This window comes from Bos indicus x Bos taurus, chromosome 18, assembly GCF_003369695.1.
Source record: "Bos indicus x Bos taurus breed Angus x Brahman F1 hybrid chromosome 18, Bos_hybrid_MaternalHap_v2.0, whole genome shotgun sequence".
Classification (NCBI taxonomy): domain Eukaryota; kingdom Metazoa; phylum Chordata; class Mammalia; order Artiodactyla; family Bovidae; genus Bos; species Bos indicus x Bos taurus.
In genome coordinates, this window is record NC_040093.1 from 40,635,289 (window position 1) to 40,661,333 (window position 26,045).

The 26,045-nt window shown below is 39.5% G+C and overlaps 1 protein-coding gene across 3 annotated transcripts in view; it reads left to right on the top strand.

The window, feature by feature from the left end:
* FAM192A (family with sequence similarity 192 member A) overlaps positions 1-25,587 on the top strand; it is a 40,810-nt gene extending 15,223 nt beyond the window's left edge. For all 3 annotated transcript variants that reach the window (XM_027516484.1, XM_027516485.1, XM_027516486.1), the window contains exons 5-7: positions 3,652-3,782; positions 11,655-11,719; positions 24,808-25,587. In XM_027516484.1, the coding sequence (XP_027372285.1) occupies positions 3,652-3,782; positions 11,655-11,719; positions 24,808-25,025 (414 nt within the window). In that variant the 3' untranslated portion in view covers positions 25,026-25,587. The remainder of the gene's footprint in view (positions 1-3,651; positions 3,783-11,654; positions 11,720-24,807) is intronic.
* Positions 25,588-26,045: the final 458 nt, after the last annotated feature.

A 26,045-nucleotide genomic window follows, 5' to 3' on the forward strand; every position in this document is an offset into this window, starting at 1 on the left:
GTCTTACTAAGCATCCCAAATGTAACTTGGCTGAATCAAAATTCTCAGTTCCACGCCTCACTACTCCTACCTTCACTATACTACCTCCCTCCAAATCTCTTTCTGGTATCTGCCAAACTACCTCCAAAATGTACTCCAAATCTTGCAGCTCTTGGTGTGTCTGTTGCCACTGCAGTCGTCGTAGACCTTCTCTGGACTACGTGACCATCTAATTGTCTCTGCTTCTGTTCTCCCTCCCAGTCCATTCTCTAGACGATAGTCTGGGGAACTTTTGAAAACATACGTGGGATCATATAACTTTCCTGTTTCAAACACTAGTGGCTTTCTGTTGCATTTAGACTTAAAATCTGCATTCTTAACCAGGTCCTACAAGGTTCTGCATGATTTAGGCCAACTCACCTCCCTGTTGTATCTTGAACTACTCTTGTTCCTGTTTACTACACTCCAGCTTACTGCCCGTCTTTATGTTCTTCTCATACTGAGCTCTGATTCCATTTCAAGGCATTTGTATTTGCTATTTCCTCAGCCTGGAATGCTCTGCCCTCAGATTTTACAGGGCTTGCATTTCATGACACTTGGGTCTCAGCACCCTTCCTCATAGAGATCTTCCCCAAGCACTCCATGTAAAGTTGCGGCCACCCCATCACTGACTATAATGTCATTTTTTAAAATAGTATGTCACTACCTGAAATTCTTTATATACTTATAGGTTTGTTTGCCTCTTTACTGCTGGAATATAAAGTAAGCACCATAAGAACAAAGACTTGATCACCACTGATTTCTCCAGTCCTTGGTATATATAGTAGGTTCTCGGTATATGTGTGAAGAAATTAATGAATGACTCGTAGAAGAGGTTTAAAAGGCCACCTTAGCATCTTCCTCCTGTGAGAAAGCTTATTTGAGTATTTCAAGCTTATATGCTGAATAACCTCACTAGTGTGGTAACAGGCTTTTTTACCTCTAAGATTGGTGCTATGACTGTGTGTAAGCACTAATTGGTATTTTTTTTGCAGAGTGTGTGCAGTTGGTCCCATTAAAGAGTTATGTAGGAGAAAATGTGAACAGATTCCCGGGAATTTGGTTAAAGACAAGGTGACTGACGGTGGTTGAGATAAGGTAGCAACATGCTGCCACAAAACGTGCTCTGAACAGGTAGTGAAAGACATGGCTGCCAGTCTCTGTTTTCCAAGTGGAATTCTGGTATAACACTAAGGTAGAAGTTGATAGAAAAAATTACACCTCCATCCCAACTGTAGAATTGAGGCTGATTCTTATGAAGCTTCCCTCCCCCACTCTATTGCATCATGACCCCAGGATGGTATTATGCATTGATGTTGGCAGAGATGGGCAGGTATATGTACTGCATTGTTTCATGCATCCAGCTTTTTCCTCTAAGGAAAAAATATATTTTCATTTGAATTATGCCTTGTTTTATGTGCTTAATTTGGCGGGCAAGCAAATAAGACCGTGTCTCCCAAGGCAACATTCTGGAGAGTATTGTTGGTGTGGTATGAGTATGAGAGGCCCTTGGGTTTTCAGTTCAAAGGGAAAGATGAACAGGGCAGCCTTGAGGTAAAAGAAACTTTCCTGTCCTGATAACATTGCAGTACAACATTGAAGAGGCTAAAGTTCTGTCTAGAAAAACTAAGACAAAGCAAGCCTTCCAACCGACTGATGTATAATGTGCTAATCCCAAGCATGCATGTAGCCAGAGACATGTTGAGGTAGGAACTGAGGTTTAGACATCTTTTTATTAAAGCTCTAAATCAGGAGATGGTTCTTGGTTTTGCTTGGGTTGGTATAAGATATATTTTATAATGTGATACTGGTGAATACAAGTAAGCTGCAGTTTGTGCCAGTATAAACAGAACTTTTGTTTTCTTTAGGTTAGAACAGTATTTATTAATATGTGTGTTCAAATACGATGTGACCTTTTAAAAACTGCTTCATGTAGTCTATTCCTTGAGACTTTTGAAATGTATTTGTATATTTAAAACATTTCAGGGGGAGAGGATCTTAAGGGGGAAAAAGGACTTGGGCTTTGGATGTGGATCAAAAATATTACCACCTCCCTCCCTGCCCACCAAAAAAGAAGTTGAGAGCTTTTCTTCACTTAAGAAGAATAAAAGTTAAATGTTGGTTTTTGTCTTTGTCTTGGTATTATAAATGTGTGATTTTGTTAAATTTTTTCTGTTGTACTTGAAAGTTTCTATTCTTAATAGTGGAGTTGTAGGTAAAAATCACAGCATGCTCATGGATTTTGGTATTCTGTACTAGAAAGATGAAATTTCTATTTCATTTTTATTCTAAAAAAAAAGAACATTTAGTATTAACATATCAGTTTCCATGATTACCTTAAAAACATTAAATAGATGAAACTCAGAATAATGCTGAGTATAAAGTATAATCCCTGTTGAATATTACAAATGTTTAAGATAACTGGGTCCCACAAGAATTGAGTGTCTGAAAATTAGACACTAGAATTAGAAATTAAAATTTCCTAATTTCTGGTACCCAGTTTTTCCATTGTTCAAACATACAGGAATAGCTTAGACCGTAAAGTCCCACCTCCACTCCTTTGGGCTGATAATACATAGTCTTGGATATCTTGAGCACTAGATGTCGCTGCTGTTCCAGCAAGGTACCACTGCATCTTAAGTAAGGAACTGCACCATGTTCCAGTACTTATTTATTGACTAATACCTTGTGAGAGAGCATGAAAGGGAAGGAGAGGAGGGAGTTGGTGAAGAGAACAAAAGAAATTGACAAACCTTGAGAGCCATAGATTGAAATCAAGTTTGAAAACAGTATGTAACAAATGAACTGGTTGTTTTATGCCTTTAAACAGTTTTTCAGTCCTTGTGTTGTCTATGCACAGGAGTTTCTCATTAAAATCACCCTCAGAGTGTTTAATACAGGTTCCTGGGCCTCTGGAAGTCCTCATTCAGTAAGTAGGTTTGGGATAGGGGAGGGACCCTGTTTTTTAAATGAGCCTTAAGATGATTCTGATGTTGTCTTACATCCGCAGAATAGGAGTTAGTCTTCATAATATCTAAAGCTGAATACTACTAGTCATAGGACACTCTGCAAAATTTTTATTTTATCCTTAGGGGGAAAAGCAAGTAATTTTTCTGCAGTCAGGGAAGCTACACTTTTTTCTGTTGGATTCTTCAGGATCTTTGTTTTCCCCAAGTATGATATTGGCCATGTTTTTGGTAATAGCACGTGTTCTGGTCATCCTCAGGATTTTCTTTGGGAATCAAAGGGAAAAAAATTGCTTCTCTGTATTATTTTGGGCTTGCTTTGCCATCTTCCTCCTAGTCATGTTCATTTCTCTTTAAATCAGCTGGATTTGACTGGCAGAATAAAGGCGGGGGGGTGTTTTTGTTTCCTTTGGCAGTGCTTCTTGGCATGTGGAATCTTAGTTCCCCAACCAAGGATTGAATCTATCCCCCTGCAGTGGAAACACAGAATACTAAACACTGGACTCAAAGAAAAGTCTGGGGAGAGCGTTTTTTAAATAAGTAGGGCAAACATTCCATGGCAGAGCTGAAGTGCTTGTGAGTTACAGGTGCCTTCCACGTCTTGATTTATCCCTGTCCTGCTATAGCTCTCCTTTTTGCTTAGTTTGATCCTTAACCTGTAACTCACAGTAATCTCAACAAGGTTGGAATTTCTTCAGAAAACAAGAAGGAAGTGGAGAAGAAAGCTGTGAAACCCATAGAAACCAAGAACAAGTTCTCCCAGGCAAAGCTGTTGGCAGGAGCTGTGAAGCATAAGAGGTCAGCCCTCATTTACATGACTTTAATCTCCCTCTGCCTGTGTGCCCCCAAATGCCAGAGTAATGGTAGTCAGCACAGAGTTACCTAAGCACAAGGCTTGGTGATGACCCTCCCTCGCTCCCCTGTCAGATTTGGTGTTTTCTGACGCCTTTGACCTTTGTGTCTCTGTTCGTTCAACATAATAACCACTCTTCATTGGACACTTAAGTACTTTCAGTGCAGGTGATATTTTATTCGTCTATGAAGTACAGAGACTGAGAATCTCAGAGGTTGAGAACCTTTGTCCAAAGTCAAAAAGTAACAGGAGAGGTGGAATTCAACATTTGAGCATCTGTGTTTCTAGGCAAACAAGGTAGCAAGTTCTGTGGAAGGATTTATATAGGGTGTATTGAGAGCAGGGAGGATAGCATATTAAAAAGCAGAGACATTACTTTTCCAACAAAGGTCCGTCTAGTCAAGGCTATGGTTTTTCCAGTGGTCATGTATGGATGTGAGAGTTGGACTGTGAAGAAAGCCGAGTGCCAAAGAATTGATGCTTTTGAACTGTGGTGTTGGAGAAGACTCTTGAGAGTCCCTTGGATTGCAAGGAGGTCCAACCAGTCCATTCTAAAGGAGATCAGTCCTGGGTGTTCATTGGAAGGAATGATGCTGAAGCTGAAACTCCAGTACTTTGGCCACCTCATGCGAAGAGTTGACTCATTGGAAAAGACCCTGATGCTGGGAAAGATTGAAGGCAGGAGGAGAAGGGGACGAGAGAGGATGAGATGGGTGGATGGCATCACTGACTCGATGGACGTGAGTCCGAGTGAACTCTGGGAGTTGGTGATGGACGTGGAGGCCTGGCATGCTGCGATTCATGGGGTCACAAAGAGTCGGACATGACTGAAGCGACTGAACTGAATGAGAGCAGGGAGGAGGAATAACTGCTTGGAGTGGGTATATGTGACTTGTGTTGGGGAAGTTAAGGAAGGCATTAGAAAGGAGACTGATTAGGTAGGACTATGAAGGAAATGGCAGCCTACTCCAGTGTTCTTGCCTGGAGAACCCCAGGGATGGGGGAGCCTGGTGGGCTGCCGTCTGTGGGGTCGCACAGAGTCGGACATGACTGAAGCGACTTGGCAGGCAGCAGCATGAGGGCTTTAACAGGCAGACAAGGAGAGCGGAACATCCCAGGCTGGGAGAAGAGCTGGGTCAAAGGCTGTGAGATCTGTAAGAAGGTGGCAGCTGTGATAGGGTTACACACCTGGCTGGGACTCTGCTTGTTTGATGTGGGGTGGCAGCACTTCCTAGAGGTTTTGGTAAGTTGTCTGTTGTTTGTTCCTCTTCTTTCAAACCCTGAAATGGCACCAAAGTGATTAAATTTGGTCATTTCAATTTGATCAACTCTACTATAAGTAAAATGATACTAAGCTGAAGTGCAGTCTGTTAGGAAAATCAATATGGTATTTTGGCAGCCAGCCACATGTTTTGAAGAAAGTGCATTGATGGAGTTTTGTGGTTTGGAAAACACTAAATGCTGGAACAGTTTCCTGGAAACATTGCTCGCAACATTGTTTACATGTAAAAATGTCATCGTGGCATAGCAGCAAAGGGGAGGCATATCAGAGGCCTGAAAAGGGCCAGTTACCCAAGCCATGGATTGTTCCTTTCAACTTTTCATATAAACTTGCTTGCCTGGTCCAGTATCTTTGGGGATTTGGACCTGGGTCAGTTGTACTGGGCTGCACCAAGAGGGGGCTCTCTAGGTAGTCAGTCAGTGTCTCCAGTGTCTTGCTTCTAGCAGAATGGGTGTTGTAAGTATCTCTCCTAGTCCTTGTGCTGTGCTGTGCTGTGCTTAGTCACTCAGCTGTGTCTGGCTCTTTGCGACCCCATGGACTGTACCCCCCAGGCTCCTCTGTCCATGGGGATTTTCCAGGCAAGAATACTGACATGGGTTTCCATGCCTTCCTCCAGGGGATCTTCCCAACCCAGGGTCAAACTCAGGTCTTTACCATCTGAGCCACCAGGGAAGCCCCTCCTAGTCCTTCTATACCACCTTTTATTAGATAATCCTTTATTGTTGTTTTGTGCAGCAAGGTAATAAATGAGTCTCCTGGGGCAGGTGTTCCTAATCTACCCAGCTTTGGGTTTATTAGAGTCACCTGGGAGTTTGTTAATCCTGTGGATTGCCTCACACTGATTCTGGCTCAGTATGGAGTGAGGTCTGGGAGTCTTTAAGTTCGTGGATGACTCTAATGCTCAGTGAAAGTCTGATGCCTGATGTGTGTATGAAGAGAGAGAAGTCACTCAGTTGTGTCTGACTCTTTGCGACCCCATGGGTTATAGCCTACCAGGCTCCTCCATCCATGGGATTGTCCAGGCAAGAGTACTGGAGTGGGTTGCCATTTCCTTCTCCAGAGAATCTTCCCGACCCAGGGATTGAACCCAGGTCTCCCGCATTGCAGGCAGACAATTTACTGACTGAGCCACTAGAAAAGCAAGCATAGTAATAAAACAAGAACCTGTGAACCCATCACTCATTTTAAGACCTAGAACATTAGTGATACCGAGTCTGCCTCTGTGCTCTTCCCCGTTCTGTCTCCCTGCCTTGTCATCCTCACACCACTTTCCTTAGTCTAGTTCATCATTCTTTTGTCTTTCTTTACTTAGTAGGTTTCCTATGTAGGTATCCATGAACCATGTAATAACTTGTTTGTTTTTGAACTTTATTAAAAATGATTTCATTGTCAGTACACCATCTTCTGTGAATTTGGCTTTTTGCTCAAATTGTTTCTGTGACTAAAACAGTTTTGTGTATATGTGTGTGCAGCTGTAATTCATTCACTTTCATTGCTGTATAATAGTACATTATTTGAGATATCAAACTTTGTTCATTCTCCTGTGAGTGAATGTTTGAACTAGGACACACGGTGCTGATGGGCCAAGGACAAACTTTGTACATGTGTGCATGTTTCTCTGGAGTCATGTGTCCAGTATGATAGCCCCTGACTACCTGTGGCTATGTAAATTTATTATTTTTTTTAATTTTATTTTATTTTTAAACTTTACATAATTGTATTAGTTTTGCCAAATATCAAAATGAATCCACCACAGGTATACATGTGTTCCCCATCCTGAACCCTCCTCCCTCCTCCCTCCCCATACCATCCCTCTGGGTCGTCCCAGTGCTCTGTAAATTTAAATTAATTAAAATTAAAAGAAATTTAAAATGCAGTCCCCTAGCCACAGTAGTCACATTTTAAGTGTTAAATGACTCCATGTGGCTTGTTGCTACCCTAGGGGATAACATAGATACAGCAATAAAGTGATTTATAAAATAGTATCTCCTTATGGTCTTAATTTGCATTCCCCTGCTAACAAATGTAGTTGACATTTTATATGTTGGTTTGCCATTCATGTGTCCCATTGTCCTAAAAGATCTATTCATTTATATTGTCTTTTTTTTTTACTGAGTTATTTGTAATTTTCTTACTAATTCACAGGCTTTTTTTTTTTTTTAACATTTTTTTTCTATAGTTTATAGCTTATCTTTTTAATTTTAAAGTGGTCAAATATATTTAATTTTAAGATGGTCGGTTTTAAAAAACTGGTCTATAATTGATGTATAACAGTTTCAAATATGCAACATAATGATTTGATAATATATATGTATATATAGTGAAATGATGGCCACGATAAGTCTAGTTGACATAGTTACACAACCATACATAGTTACACACTTTTTTCTTGTGATGAAAAACTCTAAGATCTACTCTTAGCAGCTTTCAAATATACAATACTGTATCATTAACTATAGTCATCATAATGTACATTATATCCTCAGAACTTATTTTTTTGATAGAAGGTACATTCTTCTCAGGGATGTCTTGTTTATTTTTGGCCACTTCATTCTTCTATATAAATTTTAGATGTAGTTTTAAGTTCTTTAACAGTCCCTATTGGGATTTTTATTGAATGCTATTAAATTGCTTGATAAATTTATGGAGAAATCAGATCTTTATGTTTTTGAGCCTTTATTCATGGTTTATATCTACATTTGTTTGTTTCCTTTAGTTAAAGTCATTCAGTAAAGTCTTAAGAGTTTTGTTGTTTTTTTCAAAGATTGTGTACATGTCTTTGATTAGATTTATTCCTAGGTATTTTATCTTTTTTTGTTGCTGGTAAATAAAAATGCATTTGATTTTAGTATATTTGTATCCAGCCACCCAACTTTTATTAACTTTACTGATAATTCTTATCAACTGTAATAATTTATTGGTGAATTCTCTGAAATTTCTATGTAGAAGGTCACTAAATGATGAGTTTTTTCCTTATACCTTTTAATTCCTTTTTCTTATTAAGCTGGTTGGGACCACCAGCAAAATACTAGAACAATTACTGTGCACATCCTTGTTTTATGTCTAATTTTAAACCGAATGCTTATAACTTTTCACTGCTAAGGATGGTATTTATAGTTCTGTTTCTAGTTTAAGAGGTTTTTTTTTTTTTTTTTTTTTTTTTTGTAGCCATGAATTATTAAATCTTGTCAGTTTTTTCCTGCTTTTGAATTGATAAAATAAATTTTTCTTTTTTACTGTTACAGTGAAAAAAATAAAGATTTTTCTGATGTTGCATTCCTGGTGATAAACCCAACTTGCAGTGATATATTTTTTTCTCTTTTTTTTAAACTTTGCTGGATTTGGCTTGCTAATGTTTTGTATAGGTTGTTGCAGTTTTCATCATGATTGAGACTGGCCTGTACTTTTTCCCCCACTTTATCTGATTTTGATGTGAAAATTAAATCTAACTTCACAGAATGATTTAGGGAGTGTTCTTTCTTTTTCTCTTTTCTAGAGCACTTTGTATAAGATAGTAGTGTTCTTTTGTGAAGGTTTTGTAGAACTCAATAAAATCACTTTGGGCCCCTCTTTTTATTTTGTGACTATAGGACTATCTACCTTTCTCCAAATCTTTTTGATCAGTTTTTTTAGTTGTATTTTCTGGGAATTTGTTCATTTTGTCTTTTTTCGAATGCATTAGCTAAATTGTCAGTATTCTTTATTTATCTAACTGCTCTTGTCCCCTTTTCACCCCAAATATTGATGAGTTGTACTTTTATTCTTATTTTGACTATTTTCTTGAGAAGGTAGTCTGTTTTATTAGCCTTTTCAAAGGCCTTTTGGATTTAGTTTTTATTATTTTTGCTCTTTAATGTCTTCTACATTCCTTCTTTGAAATATTCTTTACTTTCTCAAGCTTATACTTTTATTATTTCTGTTACAAACAACTGTCAGATACCAAACTAATTAATTTTCAGCTCTTTTCAGTTATAGGCATCTAAGATCCAACCAGTCCATTCTAAAGGAGATCAGTCCTGGGTGTTCTTTGGAAGGTATGATGCTAAAGCTGAAACTCCAGTAATTTGGCCACCTCATGCAGAGTTGACTCATTGGAAAAGACTCTGATGCTGGGAGGGATTGGGGGCAGGAGGAGAAGCGGACGACAGAGGATGAGATGGCTGGATGGCATCACCGACTCGATGGACGTGAGTTTGAGTGAACTCCGGGAGTTGGTGATGAATAGGGAGGCCTGGTGTGCTGCAATTTATGGGGTCGCTTTAAGAGTCGGACACGACTGAGCAACTGAATTGAAAACTATAGTTTTTCCTCACCTTTCATTGTATGCAATTTTCTGTTTCCAAGTAAGTATTTTTAAATATCCATTTTGATTTCTTTCTTGACTCATGACTTAGACATTTTAAAAAATTTCCAGACATACTGAGGTAGTTCAGTTCAGTCACTCAGTTGTGTCCTACTCTTTGTGACCCCATGAATCGCAACACACCAAGCCTCCCTGTCCATCACCAACTCCCGGAATCCACCCAAACCCATGTCCATTGAGTTGATGCCATCCAACCATCTCATCCTCTGTCGTCCCCTTCTCCTCCTGCCCTCAGTCTTTCAATGAGTCTTTCAGTTCAGTTCAGTCGCTCAGTTGTGTCCGACTCTTTGCGACCCCATGAATCACAGCACTCCAGGCCTCCCTGTCCATCACCAACTCCCTGAGTTCACCCAAAGTCTTGTCCATTGAGTCGGTGATGCCATCCAGCAAATTTCTGCCTTAATTGCATTGTGGTTTGTATGTACTAATTCTTTTGAAATTAGATTTGCTTTGTGACCTTTTCCTGAGATTAATTTTTGTGTATGTTCCAAGTTAAGGAGAATTTGTGTTATGTGATTGTTCTGGATTGTATGTAGGTACAACAAAACAAACTTGTGGATTGTATTGTTCAAATCTTCTGTGTCTTTAGGTATTTGTCTGCTTGTTTTATTAGTACTTGAGGGGAGTATTTTGAAATCTCCCATTATTGTAATGATTTCTTGATTTTTCTTCAGAGTCTATTGAATATAGTTTTAAGCTCTTTAATTAGAAGCATAGATGTTTGGGATTGTTATTTCTTTGTAGTGATTTAAACTTTGTTTCATTATAAACTAACCTCCTTATCCCTTGTAATACTTTCGTTTTTAAAGTCTGTTTTCTTAATATGGGTGCTCCAGCCTTCTTTGGGTTAGTATTAGCTATGCTGACTCTTTCCATTCCTTTACTGTAAATCTTCTAAGTTGTTTGTTATGCTTCTGTTAAGTTTTTAGTTAATCATAAATAGCTGACTTGAAATCATCTGTTAAACTCTCTTTAAAGGTAGGTACTAGGATTTTTTTGTATAGTTTCTACTATCTTTTCTAAAATTAATTTTTTGGTCATCCCACGTGACTTGCAGGATCTCAGTTCCCAGACCAGGGATTGAATGTGGACAATGGCAGTGAAAGCCTGGAATCCTAACCACTAGACCACCAAGGAACTCTGCAGTTTCTACTATCTAATGTTATTTGTCTTTTTACTTGAAAACTCTTTTCCTTATGTTCTTTTTATTAAAATTTTGATGATAATTGTAAAATTTTTAATTCTCTTTTTTTCTATTAGTTTGGATTTATGTATTCTGTTTCTGTTCTTTTGTGCCTTAAGTTGGCAATTTACCAGGAATACTTAGCAAAACCATAAAGTAAATAGCTTACTTGCCTGCAGAATTATCCATAGATCCTAGAACTTTTAGCCACAATAACCTTCTTCCTTCCTTACGTGCTGTCCAGGACTTTAGTATGGTCATGTTTAATACCACAAATTAGATGTTGTTTTTTATATAGACAATGTTTGTCTAGATTTGTATTGGCCAGTTTCTTTGTTCGCCATCTCTTCCTTTTGGGATTAAGGCCTTCCTTCTAGGACCATTTTCTTCCTCTTTGAATTGCATTCTTTTTTTTCTCACTGTCCTAACTTGTTTAATAGGTACAAATTTACAAACATTACACATAGTAGTAGTAATGGCGGACTTGGAGAACGTTGTGCATTTTCTGAGCTGCGTGGTGAGAGAAGTACATTCTTTAGATAATCTTTTAGTGAAGGTATTTTGGGTGACATTCAGACTCTCTAGCATGTCACTAAATTTAGTCTTTAATAACTACATTTTTGTCATTTATAAGCATGTCTAGATATTCTTGAAATCGATCTGTGGTTCTAACCAAGATGAATGATGACAATAAAGAATCTGATATTTAAGTGATACTTGAGGATGTTACTTCACCCCTTGAATTGGTCAGAGGTTTAAATTCTTTATAATAATAATTTAATTGTTCTCTAAAGCAATTATCCTTGAATTAAAAAATAGATTTAAAAAATAGTATAATTGGAAGGAGATTAAGAAGCTGAAATGAAGACTTTCAGATCATCTCAGCTCCTGAGGCTACCTAAAACCCATATAAAATGGTTTTTGGAGCTCCTGATTCCCTAAGATTTGACCTAGCTCAAATCACATATTTTTTTGTTTGTTTGTTACAGTTCAGAGAGTGGAAACAGTGTGAAAAGACTGAAATCTGACCCTGACCCAGATGACAAGAATCAAGGTGGGTGGCAGCTTTCATATCATTCTTTACCCATCATACACATGAACCATGGTAAAAGGCTGGAATGCATTGTATCTGTGGAGGAACACGTGTATCCCCGAGCAAACCTACCTAAACTTAGCAAGCCATTTTAAACCATTCAGGGTTTAAACCTAGGATTATATCAGCTGCCCAACAAAGTAATATGTTAGAAACCATGGAACTGATAAATGACAGTTACGTTCTCTCAGGAGTGCTAACAAAGCCAAAGCCCTGGTGATACCAACCTCTACTCACAAAGAGTTTTTCTTTCTCCCTTAAATGTCAAGTTTCTTCATTTCACCTGGCTGGCTACCAGTGAGAGGTAGAATGCCTGGCTCCTTCTGTTGGGTGGATTGGATTGGACCAAGAAGCTAAATAGTTTCCAAAGAGTACACGTTCTTTGGTGGTTTCTTTCATGTGATCAAATCTGGTACTGTATTAAGTGGCACCAAGTTATAAGTGAGAGTGAGTTACTCAGGACTGAATCAGGGGTAAGAAATTCAAGAGTGTTTTCAGTTCTTCTGACTTCCTGTGGAATTGAGACTCTGAGCTGAACTCAAAGTGCCATCATTGAAACAGGGCTTACATTTATTTCTCTTTTAAAAAAAGATATTTTAAAATATATTTTTTCTTTAAAAATTTAATGGATATTTTAAAATACATATCCACTGAAGTCCAATAACGGTGGGCTGTTGCTGATACCTTTTTGCTCTAGAAGTTACTTGTGAAAAGGATCTTCAGTGAAGAACTTTCCTTCTCCCTGTGTGTACTCTTCCATCCAATTCTCCTTCCCAGAGGGAAATACATTTTTTTACATGTTTATCTGGATATATGTGTATATCCAGATTATTCTATGTGTGTATCAGTTCAGTTCAGTCGCTCAGTCGTGTCCAACTCTTTGCAACCCCATGAATCGCAGCACGCCGGGACTCCCTGTCCATCACCAACTCCCGGAGTTCACTCAGACTCATGTCCATCGAGTCAGTGATGCCATCCAGCCATCTCATCCTCTCTCGTCCCCTTCTCCTGCCCCCAATCCCTCCCAGCATCCGAGTCTTTTCCAATGAGTCAACTCTTCGCATGAGGTAGCCAAAGTACTGGAGTTTCAGCTTCAGCATCATTCCTTCCAAAGAACACCCAGGACTGATCTCCTTTAGAATGGACTGATTGGATCTCCTTGCAGTCCAAGGGACTCTCAAGAGTCTTCTCCAACACCACAGTTCAAAAGCATCAATTCTTCGGCCCTCAGCTTTCTTCACAGTCCAACTTTCACATATAGGCAATTACAAATACGCTCTTTTTTTAAAAAAAAAAGTTTTATTATAGCTAACTTAAAACATATGTAGATATTGAGATAATAGTATGATGAACCCCATCATGTACCTTCAATTTTTAACATGTCCAATTTTCTTTTTTTTTTAAAGAAAGTTTTATTTTCTTATTCTTTATTTTGGCTATACCACATGACTTGTGGGATCTTAGTTTCCCATTTGCTGTGGCTAAGACTTTCAATACTGTGTTGAAGAGAAGTGGTGAGAGTGGGTATCCTTGTCTTGTTCCAGATTTTTAGCAGAAAGGTTTTCAGCATTTACCATTGAATATTATATTGGCTGTGGGTTTGTCATAAAAGCATTTTATTATGTTGAGATATGTTCTTTCTATACTCACTTTTGCAAGGATTCATCATCATGAATGGATGTTGATTTTTATCAAATACTTTTTCTGCATCTATTGAGATGATCATGTTGGTTTTGTCCTTTTTTTTTGTTGGTGTGGTATATCATGTTGATTTCAGTACACTGAACCATTGTCATGACCCTGGAATGAATTCAACTTGAGTCATGGTGTATGACCTTTTTTATTTGTTTTTGGATTCTGTTTGCTAGTTTGAGAATTTTTGTGTCTATATTCATCAAAGTTATTGGCCTGTAACTTTCTTGGTAGTGTCTTTGTCTGGTTTTGGTATCAGGATGATGGCTTCATAGATGTCTTTGGTAGTGTTCCTTCCTCCTCAGTCTTTTGGAAGAGTTTGAGAAGGATAGGTGTAAGTTTTTCTTTGTATGTTTGTAGAATTTCCCAGTGAAGTCATATGGTTCTGGACTTTTGTTTGTTTTTATTATTACAGATTCGGTTTCATTTCTAGTGATTGGTCTGTTCAAGTTATCTGTTTCTTCTTGGTTCAGTTTTGGTGGACTGTATGTTTCTAGAAAGTTGTCCATTTCTTTGAGGTTGTCAAATTTGTTGGCATATAATTGTTCATAGTATTCTCTTACGGTTTTTTGTATTTTTGTGGTATCTATTGTGATTTCTCCTCTTTTATTTCTTATTTGTTTATTTGGGTCTTCTCTCTTTTCATCTTGTTGAGCCTGCCCACAGGCTTGTCAATTTTGTTTATCCTTTCAAAGAACCAGCTCTTGGTTTTATTGATTTTTTTTTTCCTATTTTTAAATCTCTTTTATTTATTCCCTCTCTGATCTTTATTATCTTCTTCCTTCTGCTGACTTAAGTTTTGTTTGTTCTCTGTCTCATTCTTTTAGGTGATGGGTTAGGCTGTTTGATTTATCTTGTCTTGAAGGCCTATATTGCTATGAACTTTCTAAGAACTGCTTTTGCTGCATCCCATGGATTTTGTGTGGTTGTGTTTTCATTCTCATTTGCCTCAAGATATTTCTTGAATTTCTTCCTTGATTTCTTTGTTGATCCATTGGTTTTTTAGTCATGTTATTTAGCCTTCCTGTAATTTTTTTTCTTGTTTCTTTTTCTGTGGTTGGTTTTTAGTTTTATAAACCCTTGTGGTCAAAAATGGAGAAGGCAATGGCACCCCACTTCAGTGTTCTTGCCTGGAGAATCCTAGGGACGGGGGAGCCTGGTGGGCTGTCATCTATGGGGTCGCACAGAGTCGGACACGACTGAAGTGACTTAGCAGTAGCAGTAGTGGTCAAAAAAGATGCTTGAAGTAATTTCTATACTCTTAAATTTGTTTAAGCTTTTTTGTGTTTAATCCTAGAGAATGTTCTACGTGGACTTGAAAAGAATGTGTATTCTGCTTTGGGGGGATGTAATGTCCTGAAGATATCAATTAAGTGTAAATGTTCTGTTGTATCATTTAGGATCTCTGTTGCCTTTTCTGTCTCAAAGATGTGTCCATTGATGTTGAGAGGGGTGTTAAAGTCTCCTACTATTACTGTATTCCTATCAATTTCTCCCTTTTTATGTTATTTATGTATTTGGGTGCTCTTATATTGGGTGCATACATGTTGACAAGAGTAATATCCTCTCCTTATATTGATCCATTTATCATTATATAGTGTCCTTCTTTATCTTTGTTTATAGCCTTTGTTTTAAGGTCTGTTTTGTCTGATACAAGTATTGCTACCCTTGCTTTCTTGTAATGCCCATTTTCATGAAATAACTTTCCATTTCTTCACTTTTAATCTGTGGGTGTCCTTTGCCCTAAAGTGGGTCTCTTGTAGGCAGCATGTTGTAGGCTTTTGTTTTTTTTAATCCAGTCTGCCACTCTGTGTCTTTTGATAGAGCACTTATACACTGACATTTAATTATTGATAGATATGTATTCATTGCCATTTTAAACTTTGTTTTCCTGTTGATTTTATTTCTTCTTCCTCTTTTTTGTTTTTTCTTTTGTCCGTTATGCTTATGTTCTCTTCTTTTTGGATTTTGTGGATCTGTTGTAGGTTTTTGATTTGTGGTTGCCCTGTTTTTCAAGTATGTTAACCCCTTCCTTTATCTACTTGCTTTAGACTGGTGGTCATGTAGGCTCAAACACATTATAGAAAAAAAAAATCCATGTTTTCTTGCTTTCCTCTCCCACATTTTATGATTTTGATGTCCTCTTTTGCATCTTCATGGTCATCCTTTTGCTGTTTATTGTGGTTATCATTGCTTTCAGAGAAAGTTTTAAATTTTTTAAAATCTGTGTAATGTCTTAAGTGATTTATTTCCCATTGTGATTTTCTCCTCTCTATAGATTCTTAGTACTTTTCTATTTAGAGCTGACCTTTCAACATTTCTTTTTTTAAGATAGGTTTAGTATTGCTGTATTCTTTACATTTTGCTTATCTGAGAAATTCTCCCTCTCTCCCTCTGTTCTGAATGATAATCTTGCTGGGTTGAATATCCTAGGTTGCAGATATTTCCTTTTCAGGAGTTCAAATATATCTTGCCATTCCCTTCTGGCCTGCATTGTTTCTGTAGAGAAATTAGCTGATAGCCTTATAGGTGTTCCCTTGTAATTAATTTTATTTTTCTTTTGCTGCCTTTAGAATCCTCTTTTTATCTTCAGCTTATGCTATTTTTATTATAATATGTCTTGATGTAGGTCTGTTAGGGTTTATGTTGTTTGGGACCCTCTGTGCTTCCTGTATCTGGATATCTTTTTTTTTTTTAATTTGCAGTTCTAATTGAGTGATTTCCATTATTTTTTCTTCTAGGTCACATTCATTTTTCTGCATTATTCATTCTGCTTTTCATAGCCTTTAGTTCAGCTTTTATCTCGTCAAATGAATTCTCTAATTTTTCTTGGCTCCTCCTTGTCATTTCTAATTCCTTTTTATAGTAATCTATATTTCTGTTGATATTCTTAATTCCTTCAGTATTTTCATTATCTCCTTTTTGAACTTGGTGTCTGTCAGACTGAAGAGGTCTGTTTCATTGTTTGCTCTTTTAAGGGGAATTCTCTTGATCTTTAATTGGGAGTGATTCCTCTCCTTCCTCATTTTACTTACATTTCTCTTGCTCTATGAGTTTAGGAGAAGCAATTATCTACTGTAGTCTTGGAGGCCTATTTTTATACGGGAACGACCCTTTGTAGCCTGCGTGGGTTTACTTTTTTTTGATGTGAGGGCTGTTTTTAGTATTGGATGCCTGCCACCTCTTTCCGTAGTTCATGCTGGCGTTGTCCCCCTGAGAGGAGGTGTGATTGATATTGTGGTGATTGGAGCCTGAACTGGATGTTGAGCGTGGCCTCCCTTTTGCTCTCTGGTTGTCATTGCCCTGTCTGGGGCAGGATCTGCTCCCTAGTTGCTGGAGTAGAAGCCCCCAGCTCTATTTCTGAGCTGCATTTCTTTTTAAAAATCTATTTATCTTATTTTTGGCTGTGTCTGGTCTTTGTTGCTATGAATGGGCTTTCTCTAATTGTGGCGAGATGAGGCTACTCTCTAGTTGTGGTACACGGGCTGCTCATTGCATGGCTTCTCTTGTTGTGGAGCACCAGCTCTAAGACATGTGAGCACAGTTGTTGCAGCTCGCGGGCTCAGTAGATATGGCACGTGGGCTTAGTTGCCCTGTTATATGTGGGATCTTCCCAAACCAGAGATCGAACCCATGTCCTTGGTATTGCAAGGTGGATCAGGGAAAGCCCCCTGAGCTGCATTTCTGATCTGTGGTGTGAGGTACGTGGAATTAGAGTATTCCCACTCGGGGAGGAGTCACTGAGTATTTTCTGTTAGAGCTGATCACCTGTGTGTGTGCTCTGCTGTGTCACTTTTCACCTGTTGTGTGGGCTCACAAAGTATACTGTCATTGGCACCACCCTCTGCCCCACCTCAACTATGGATATTCTGGCAGTCGGCCCTGGCGCCTCTCAGGCTTTGTTTTCACAAAGCCACCAATGCAGATCCACTGAAGTCAGGTCCCAGGACTGCCGTAGTTGCACATCTGGACCCTCTGTGGGAGCTGTGGAGGCAGCTCAGACCCTAGCCCTCCCTGGTCTCAGGAGCAGCAGTTGTCCATTCAGATGTTCCACAGACACTGAATTCACAAAACCAGCCATATAGGTGTAAATCTGTGGTTTGTGCAGTTGTGGGGAAAGATTTCAGCTCTGCTTTCTAAGTCCCATGATCCCTGGGGGCTCAGCTGTGATTTCAGCCCTACCTCTGTTGGGTAGCCCACTAGCGTCTACTCCCAGGACTGCTGAGGCAGTGGCCAGAGTGCTGGAGCCTGCCTGGGCGGGGCCTCTCCTGGAGCGAGAAGAAGCAGGAGCTGGCAAGTGGGGAAAGAGGCTGCAGTGGCAACCCCACCCCTCTCTTTTGCATGCTGATTAACAGTGGTGCTTAGCTTCTCTGGTGGCCTAGGATTCTTCCGGTTACACTCCTGGTTTTTGTGCCCTACACTTTACCCCCTTCAAGCTGTCTCTGCACAATCAACAGCAGTCCTCTCCCTGGGTCTGTCCTCTGAAGCCTGCATTCCAACACCCAGCTCCCATCCCTACCAGCAGACATGTGTCTTAGGCTGTAGCATACAGGATGGTGGCACAGACCATCTCTGTAAGTCTATCTCCTGCCTGCCACTAACTGGTTGTTGCGCTTTCCTCTGAGCCTCTTTTTCGTCTCAGGTGACCTCCTTGCCGGTAAGGGGACTTCCCAGGGTGCCGGAACTTCTGTTCTCCTTCAGCTCCCTCCCCGGGGTTCAGGACCTGTTCTGCTTCTTTTCGTTTTCCTTTTGTACTAACTGGTTACCTGGAAATCTGTCTTGTCCTTTCAGGTGTTTGAGATTTTCTGTCAGTGTTCAGTGAGATTGTTCCATTTATAGATGTATTCTTGATACATTTGTGGGAAGAGGTGAGTTCCATGTCCTGCTACTCTGCCATTTGAATTCTGGTCTGATAATTGGTTTTTTAAAAATCAGTATCCAAGGAAGGATTAGACATTGTATTTGGTTTACATGGCTTAAAAAAATGATCCAGATATAATTCACATACCATAAAATTCACCCTTTTAAAGGAGATAGTTTAGTGGTTTTTAATAATGTGCATTTATCACCACTGTCTAATCCCAGAACATTTTTGTCATGCCAGAAATGAAGCCCCACCCATGCCCATTAGCAGTTATTCACCGTTCTTCCCTCTCTCCAGCCCTAGCAATCATCAGTCTACTTTCTGTCTCTCTGAATTTGCCTTTTCTGGAAAATTTTATGTAAATGGATTCATGCAACCTATGACCTTTTGTGTCTGACTTCTTTTCACTTAACATGTTTTCATAGTTCACGCTGTGGCATGTATCAGTGCTTTTTACAGCTGAATATCCCATTGTATGATACATCTCATTTTTGTCCACTCATCAGTGGATGAACATTTGGGTTGTTTCCACATTTGGGCTTTTAGGACCCATGCTGTTATGAACATTCATGCCCAAGTTGTGTAAACAACTATTTTCAGTTCTCTTGGGAATATACCTAGTTGTGGAATTGGCTGGGTCATATAGTAAATCTATGCTTAACTTTTTCAGGAGCTGCCAAACTGTTTTCCACAGTCGCTGCACCATTTTTATATACCACCGGCAGTATATATGAGGGTCCGGTTTCTTCACATCCTTATCAATACTCATTACAGAAACTTCTCTGGTGGTCTGGTGGTTAAGACTTTGCATTTCTACACAGGGGGCATGGGTTCCATCCCTGGTCAGGGAACTAAGATCTCACATGTCATGTGGCACACAAAAAAAGAAGAAGAAAAAATAGAAGACTTGTTACTGTATCCTGTGGGTATGAAGTGATCCTTTATTGTAGTTCTGATTGGAGTTTCCCTAATGACTAATGATGTTGGCATTGTGTACTTAATGACCTTTGGTTTATCTTCTTTGGAGAAATATATACTCATATCCTGAGCCTACTTTAGAATTGGGTTATTTTTCTTTTTATTGCGGAGTTATAAGAGTTCTTTATATGTTCTGAATGCTAGACTATTTGTCAGAGAGGTGATTTACAAATATTGTCTCTCTGGGTTGTATAGAAAGAACACGTGATAGTGTTCTTTGGAGCACAAAAGTTTTAAATTTGATGCCATCAATTTATTTTTCTTCAGTTGCTTGTACTTTTAAGAGTCATATCTAAGAAGCTATTGCCTAATTCATGGTCATGAAGATTTACACTTAAATTTTTTTGAAGAGTTTTATAGTTTTAGCTCATAAATTTTGATCTTTGACCCATTTTATGTTAGTTTTTTGACTCAAAAGTTTGTTGAAAGGACTTCTTTCCTCCACTGAATTGTTGTGACACTTGTTGAAAATCAGTTGGACAACATGTATGGGTTTGTTTCTGGACTGTCTTTTCTCTTCCATTGATTTGTATAGCTGTTCTTATGCTGTCATCACACACTTTTGACTTGTTTGTTTGTTTGTGCTCCACGGCTGTGAGGGCCCAGAGTCCTAACCACTGGACCATCAGGGAAGCCCCAGCTACACAGCATTGATCATTCTGGTCTTGTAGGAAGTTTTGAAACTGGAAATTGTTAGTCTTCCACCTTTGTTCTTTTTCAAGATCGTTTTGGCTACTTGAGGTCCTTTACACTTCTGTTTGAATTTTGGGATCAACTATCACAATAAACTGTGGAAAATTCTGAAAGAGATGAGAATACCAGACCATCTGACCTGCTTCTTGAGAAACCCGTATGCAGGTCAGGAAGCAACAGTTAGAACTGGACATGGAACAACAAACTGGTTCCAAATAGGAAAAGGAGTACGTCAAGGCTGTATATTGTCACCCTGCTTATTTAACTTATATGCAGAGTACATCATGAGAAACTCTGGGCTGGAAGAAGCACAAACTGGAATCAAGATTGCCGGGAGAAATATCAATAACCTCAGATATGCAGATGACACCACCATTATGGCAGAAAGTGAAGAGGAACTAAAAAGCCTCTTGATGAAAGTGAAAGAGGAGAGTGAAAAAGTTGGCTTAAAGCTCAACATTCAGAAAACGAAGATCATGGCATCCGGTCCCATCACTTCATGGGAAATAGATGGGGAAACAGTGTCAGACTTTATTTTTCTGGGCTCCAAAATCACTGCAGATGGTGACTGCAGCCATGAAATTAAAAGACGCTTGCTCCTTGGAAGCAAAGTTATGACCAACCTAGCTAGCATATTCAAAAGCAGAGACATTACTTTGCCAACAAAGGTCCGTCTAGTCAAAGCTATGGTTTTTCCTGTGGTCATGTATGGATGTGAGAGTTGGACTGTGAAGAAAGCTGAGCACCGAAGAATTAATGCTTTTGAACTGTGGTGTTGGAGAAGACTCTTGAGAGTCCTTGGACTGCAAGGAGGTCCAACCAGTCCATCCTAAAGGAAATCAGTCCTGGGTGTTCATTGGAAGGACTGATGCTGAAGCTGAAACTCCAATACTTTGGCTACCTCATGCAAAGAGTTGAGTCATTGGAAAAGACTCTGATGCTGGGAGGGATTGGGGGCAGGAGGAGAAGGGGACGAGAGAGGATGAGATGGGTGGATGGCATCGCTGACTCGATGGACAAGAGTTTGGGTGAACTCCAGGAGTTGGTGACAGACAGGGAGGCCTGGCATGCTGCGATTCATGGGGTAGCAAAGAGTCGGACACGACTGAGCAACTGAACTGAACTGATTCAGTTTCTATGAAAAAGGCAGCTGGGATTTTGATAGGGATTGTTCAAAATCTGTAGATCAGTTTGGGAATATTGCCATCTTACAGCATCTTAACAGTAGAATAGTATGTCTTTTAAGTTTCATTTAACCTCTGGGTTCTTCCTTTTTCTTTATTTTTGTTTCCTTTATATTTTACTTACAAAGAAACTGAGTCTCTGTCTTGTAGAGTTTTTTACCCTCTAGTTTTGCTAATTGCATCCCCATGGTATTCCTTTATACCCTGTGTTTTGTGTAAAATGGTAATTAGATCTAGAGCTTGATCAATTCAATTTGATTTTTTGGTACGATTACTTCATATGTTGTTTTGCATTTCCTATCATCATCATTATCTTAATTAACATATGCTCTGTTGCTTAGTTACCTTGGGAGTCATAGCATACTTATGCATAAAGAGCTTCTTTATTCCTATTTAAGGCTGTGTAATCCATAGTATGGTTGTACCATAGTGTATTTATTTAGTTTTTTTATTGATGAACATTTAGATTGTTTTTATTTTCTAGTGTGATGTTTCATTAAATAATCCTGTGCATGCATTATTTTTCACATTCACAATATGTCATGTTAAATACTTACAAGTAGAATTATTGAGTCAGATATACATTTGTAGTTTAGATAAATATTGCCGAATTGCCCTACTAAGAAATTGTTCTAGTTTATATTCCCATCAGTGATGTAAGAGTTCCATTTTAATTGGGATCTTTTTAATATATAAGAAACTTGCTGAATTGTGGCTGCTTAAATAGGGTAAGTATATATACTGTGTGTAAAGTGTCAGTAGAAATCTAAATGTATTACAACTAGTTACCAGGGAGCCCTGTATCTGGTGCTTATACACTGATAGGAACTATCTCCATCAGTCAGTGGAAAGGAAAACTTGTGGGCTTCTTTAAACTCTCTAAAGGCAGACAAATTGTATTTAAGAGCCATCTTTTCTTCGTTATTCTAAAGCCCTTCTTCCTACCCTTTCATTCTTATTTTAGAAACTGGACAAGAAATATCCTCTTGGTAGGAGCTAAGGCCCAGTGAGAAGACTGTCGCCTGAAGCTTTAGAGTCTTGACCTTGGCCAATAGAAAGATTTGTCCCTTGAGTCCCCCAGAAGATAGCTCTGTTGTCCTTATGGAGATTCAGCCTTCCCCACTGGAGGCACTGGCTTAAGCTCTGAGCAGATCCAGTGAATGTGCAAGTTGGTCCCATCTACTCTCATGTCACGCATCTGTCTGAATCCCAAGAATGTTCTCCATTAGTAATTTTCAGCGTCAGTTTAGTATGATAATGTGGTCTTGCAAATACAGAAGTTGGCAGGAAACTTCACCAAATGGGTGAGATCAGAGGGCACCATCTTGTTCTCTGTGGGCATTTAACTGCTTTTGGAATGAAATTTGTTAGAGCTGCCATCTCTTTTCTTTCTTGAAACTTCCTAGATAATTGGGAGATATGGTTCTTTCACTTAAACTTTGCTAATGCTATCATGGTCCCGATTCCTTTGGTTACATTTCTGTGGCTGGCTTCCATCTTTCCTTTAGGTCAGCTCTAGTCCTCCACAGGTGCTGTGAACTTGACCCTTCTTTTCTAAGATAGACCTGAAAATTCAATTCATCCTGAAATACTTAATAAAATGATACATCTCACTGAATAGCTCCACACAAATTCCTTTTCTAAGTAGCTGATTCATGCCCTTATGACATCAGGGTTTTTGTTTTGTTTTTTTTTTTTTAAACAAAAGTTCCTCAAAATGCTGAAAGTGTCATTGTATGTGTGAGCATAGTAATACAATGAATGTTCAGGTAATAAATGAAATACAGTTTGATATTCTGTCCTAAATTTTCACATTCTCTTCACTCCCACCTCCAAAATCTAGCCATTTGTAGTGAAACTCTGTAATGCATTTTCCTGCGTTCTCACACATTCTGAATGTTGTCCTGTTCTGTGCCCAGGGGGTGGGATAGAGAAAAGAGCCCTTACCTTCCGGAGACTTACAGTCTAAGAGAATGTGGATAAGGAGAAGAGAGTCATTAGGACTGTCAGTCTTCTATAGCCTTCCTGGCTATAATACAGGAGTTATGGAGCTAGAGGGGCTGTCCTTCCTAATTAAGTACCCTAGGATACTCTTTAAATTTTTGCATTTGGCTTTCTTAAAAATTGTATGAATTAGGTAGTCCTATGCACATAATAACAAATTGAAAAGGGACAAAAGAGTGTGGAATGAAAAGTTGTTTTATCTTACAGATCATTGAATACCAGTACACACAGAGATGCTCTACTCTTCTTAATGGCTGGATACTAGTCCCTTACATTGGTCCTCTATTAATGCACCTTTTGGTTTCTGTTATCAGCAGTGTTGCATGAATATCATTTAAGTGTGAAGAACATGGCCACATTGTCCTACATTCCCTCAGCAACATTATATATAAATGCCTACATTCCCTCAGCAACATATATAAAACATATATAAATGCCCCTCCTTACATATTGTCTATGCTTTAAAGTCATTTGTTTCTTTTTTGGTGAACTGTTTGTGTCTTCTGTCTGCTTTTCTATGTGGTTGTTGATTGGTTGTTGGTTTTGGAATAATTTTTTATATCATAAAGAAGTTAGCTTTTGTGATTCTAATTGTAAATATTTGCCTGTTTTTTTGTAACCTTGTTACCACCTCTTCTGCAGTCATTGTCAACTCTCATGTCACTTTTCTGCATCTCCATGTTTTCACATTGCTTATCTGTAGCAGCTTCCTTTTTCCTTATTGGTAATTCCTGAATGAGCAAATGAACTGTGTGTACTGGCTGGTTGAGATCTCTGTCTGCTTCTCAGTGGTATCTTTTTACTTAATCCTCATTTCAGAGGTGTTAGGGGCTTGTTGCGTCGCTAGGAGTCAGACATGACTGAGCGACTTCACTTTCACTTTTCACTTTCCTGCATTGGAGAAGGAAATGGCAGCCCACTCCAGTGTTCTTGCCTGGAGAATCCCAGGGACGGGGGAGCCTGGTGGGCTGCCGTCTGTGGGGTCGCGCAGAGTCGGACACGGCTGAAGTGACTTAGTAGCAGCAGTAGCATCGGGGGCTTGTTAAGGCAAAACCCTAGAAGGTAGTATGCTTGTCAGCCGGAGACAATGAGTGGAACTCCAGCCGTACTGTGTAGTGAGCTCTGGGAACGTTTTAGAACATCATCTTTTGATTCAGGCTTAGTATAATGTTTTCTACTCTAAGTGGCATTTAACTTTAGGTGGGTCTTTGGACCTCCCTCATCAGCAAAATGGGGGATCCTTACATACCAGGTTGTTTCAGTGATTAAATGAGGCTGAAACAGGGAAGAAGAAGGGGTGGAGGAGAGTCCTTAACTTTTCCTCTAACCTTCAAGTTCTGTGTTTTCTAGGTTGAGGCTTTCTGTCATGGAAGTGAGGCCATGACAGTGGGTTTCCTTGGGCGAGAAGAGCCTCAACTACTTGGTGACATCCTATGTGGTCTTAAAATGTTCGCTGCTGTGGCTTTAGTTTTCTCAATTGCAAACGAGAATTCAAAGGAGATGAGTGTGATGATAGTGTTGACTGCATAGTGTTGTTTTGAGGCTTCCAAACGTGAAGCCCTCAACACATGGAAAGCAGGCCATCAACTTTGGAAAAGGGTGCTGAAGTAACAATCCCACCTGCTTTTTTGCAGAAGCCTCGTCCTGCGTGTCTCTGGGAAGCACCTCCCTGAGCAGTCCCTCCATCCACTGTCCATCCGCGGCTGTCTGTATTGGCATCCTCCCGGGCCTGGGCGCCTACTCCGGGAGCAGCGACTCTGAGTCCAGCTCAGACAGCGAAGGCACCATCAACGCCACGGGCAAGATCGTCTCCTCCATCTTCCGAACCAACACCTTCCTCGAGGCCCCCTAGCTCCTCTATTCTCACCAAAGGGTGCTCCTCCCCAAGAGTAGACTGGACAGTTCATTCTGCCTACAGGCATTACTTCCCACAGAAAACTCCTTTGCCTGCTCCTTATGCACACCATGACATTTTAAACTGCATCTAAAATGTGCCAGAATCCACCTGTGGCCAGACTTGTGTATGGTTTCTCTTTCTACTCCAACACAGATGCCCAAGCCAGTCCCGCAACCTCTGTCCGCACTGATGCAGACTGCGGCCCAGCTGAAGTTTCACCAAAAACACCCTGGGAAGATAGGTACCATGCAGCTTGCAAAGAGTTTGGATTCTGGTGCCTTCTTGTTTTTTCTTTTTTTTTTTTTTTCTTTTTCCAACATCATTAAGAAGCAGGGACAGTTTATTGAATAGATACCATTTAAACATTCTATTCTAAGTGATTATATTGCATTGTGGAATGTGTGGCAGGCGGGGGTGGGGCGAGGAGAGCCCTAGTAATGGAACAGCGCGCAAGGCCCTGGAACTAGCTGATTCTTGATGTTGTGTGACTAAGTAAAGATTCTAAACTACGTCCACAGGGGGTGTCACTTAACACTTATTGTTCATTAATAAGTTTTTTCTTACCCTTGGCTATTCCTTCTCCCTCCATCTAATCCCACTTCAGATTCTAAATCTTAGAGAAACAAACACAGGCCTTATTTTGTTGTAGCCAGAAATCAGAAGTACTGATAGTGTGTGGACAAGATTACTTATTTCTGGCAGCTCCTGATTCTAGTATTGCAAGTCAGTGGAACACTGCCCTCTCTGTTGGATACATTTATATTTGTGGCTTCTAATTGTGGAAGCTGTTTCTAACCTAAAGGTGCTGCCCTCGTACTTTTCTCTGCTTTGGTCTGCTGCCCTTCCTGCTCTGCTCTTCCCATTCAGAGCAGCCAAGACCCGGAGGTGCTGCTCCACCCCTCTCCTAAAGCGGGGCAGGGGCTCTCCCTTTGGGAGGGAAAGAAGGACAAGGGGAGACAAGGTATGGAGGCATTG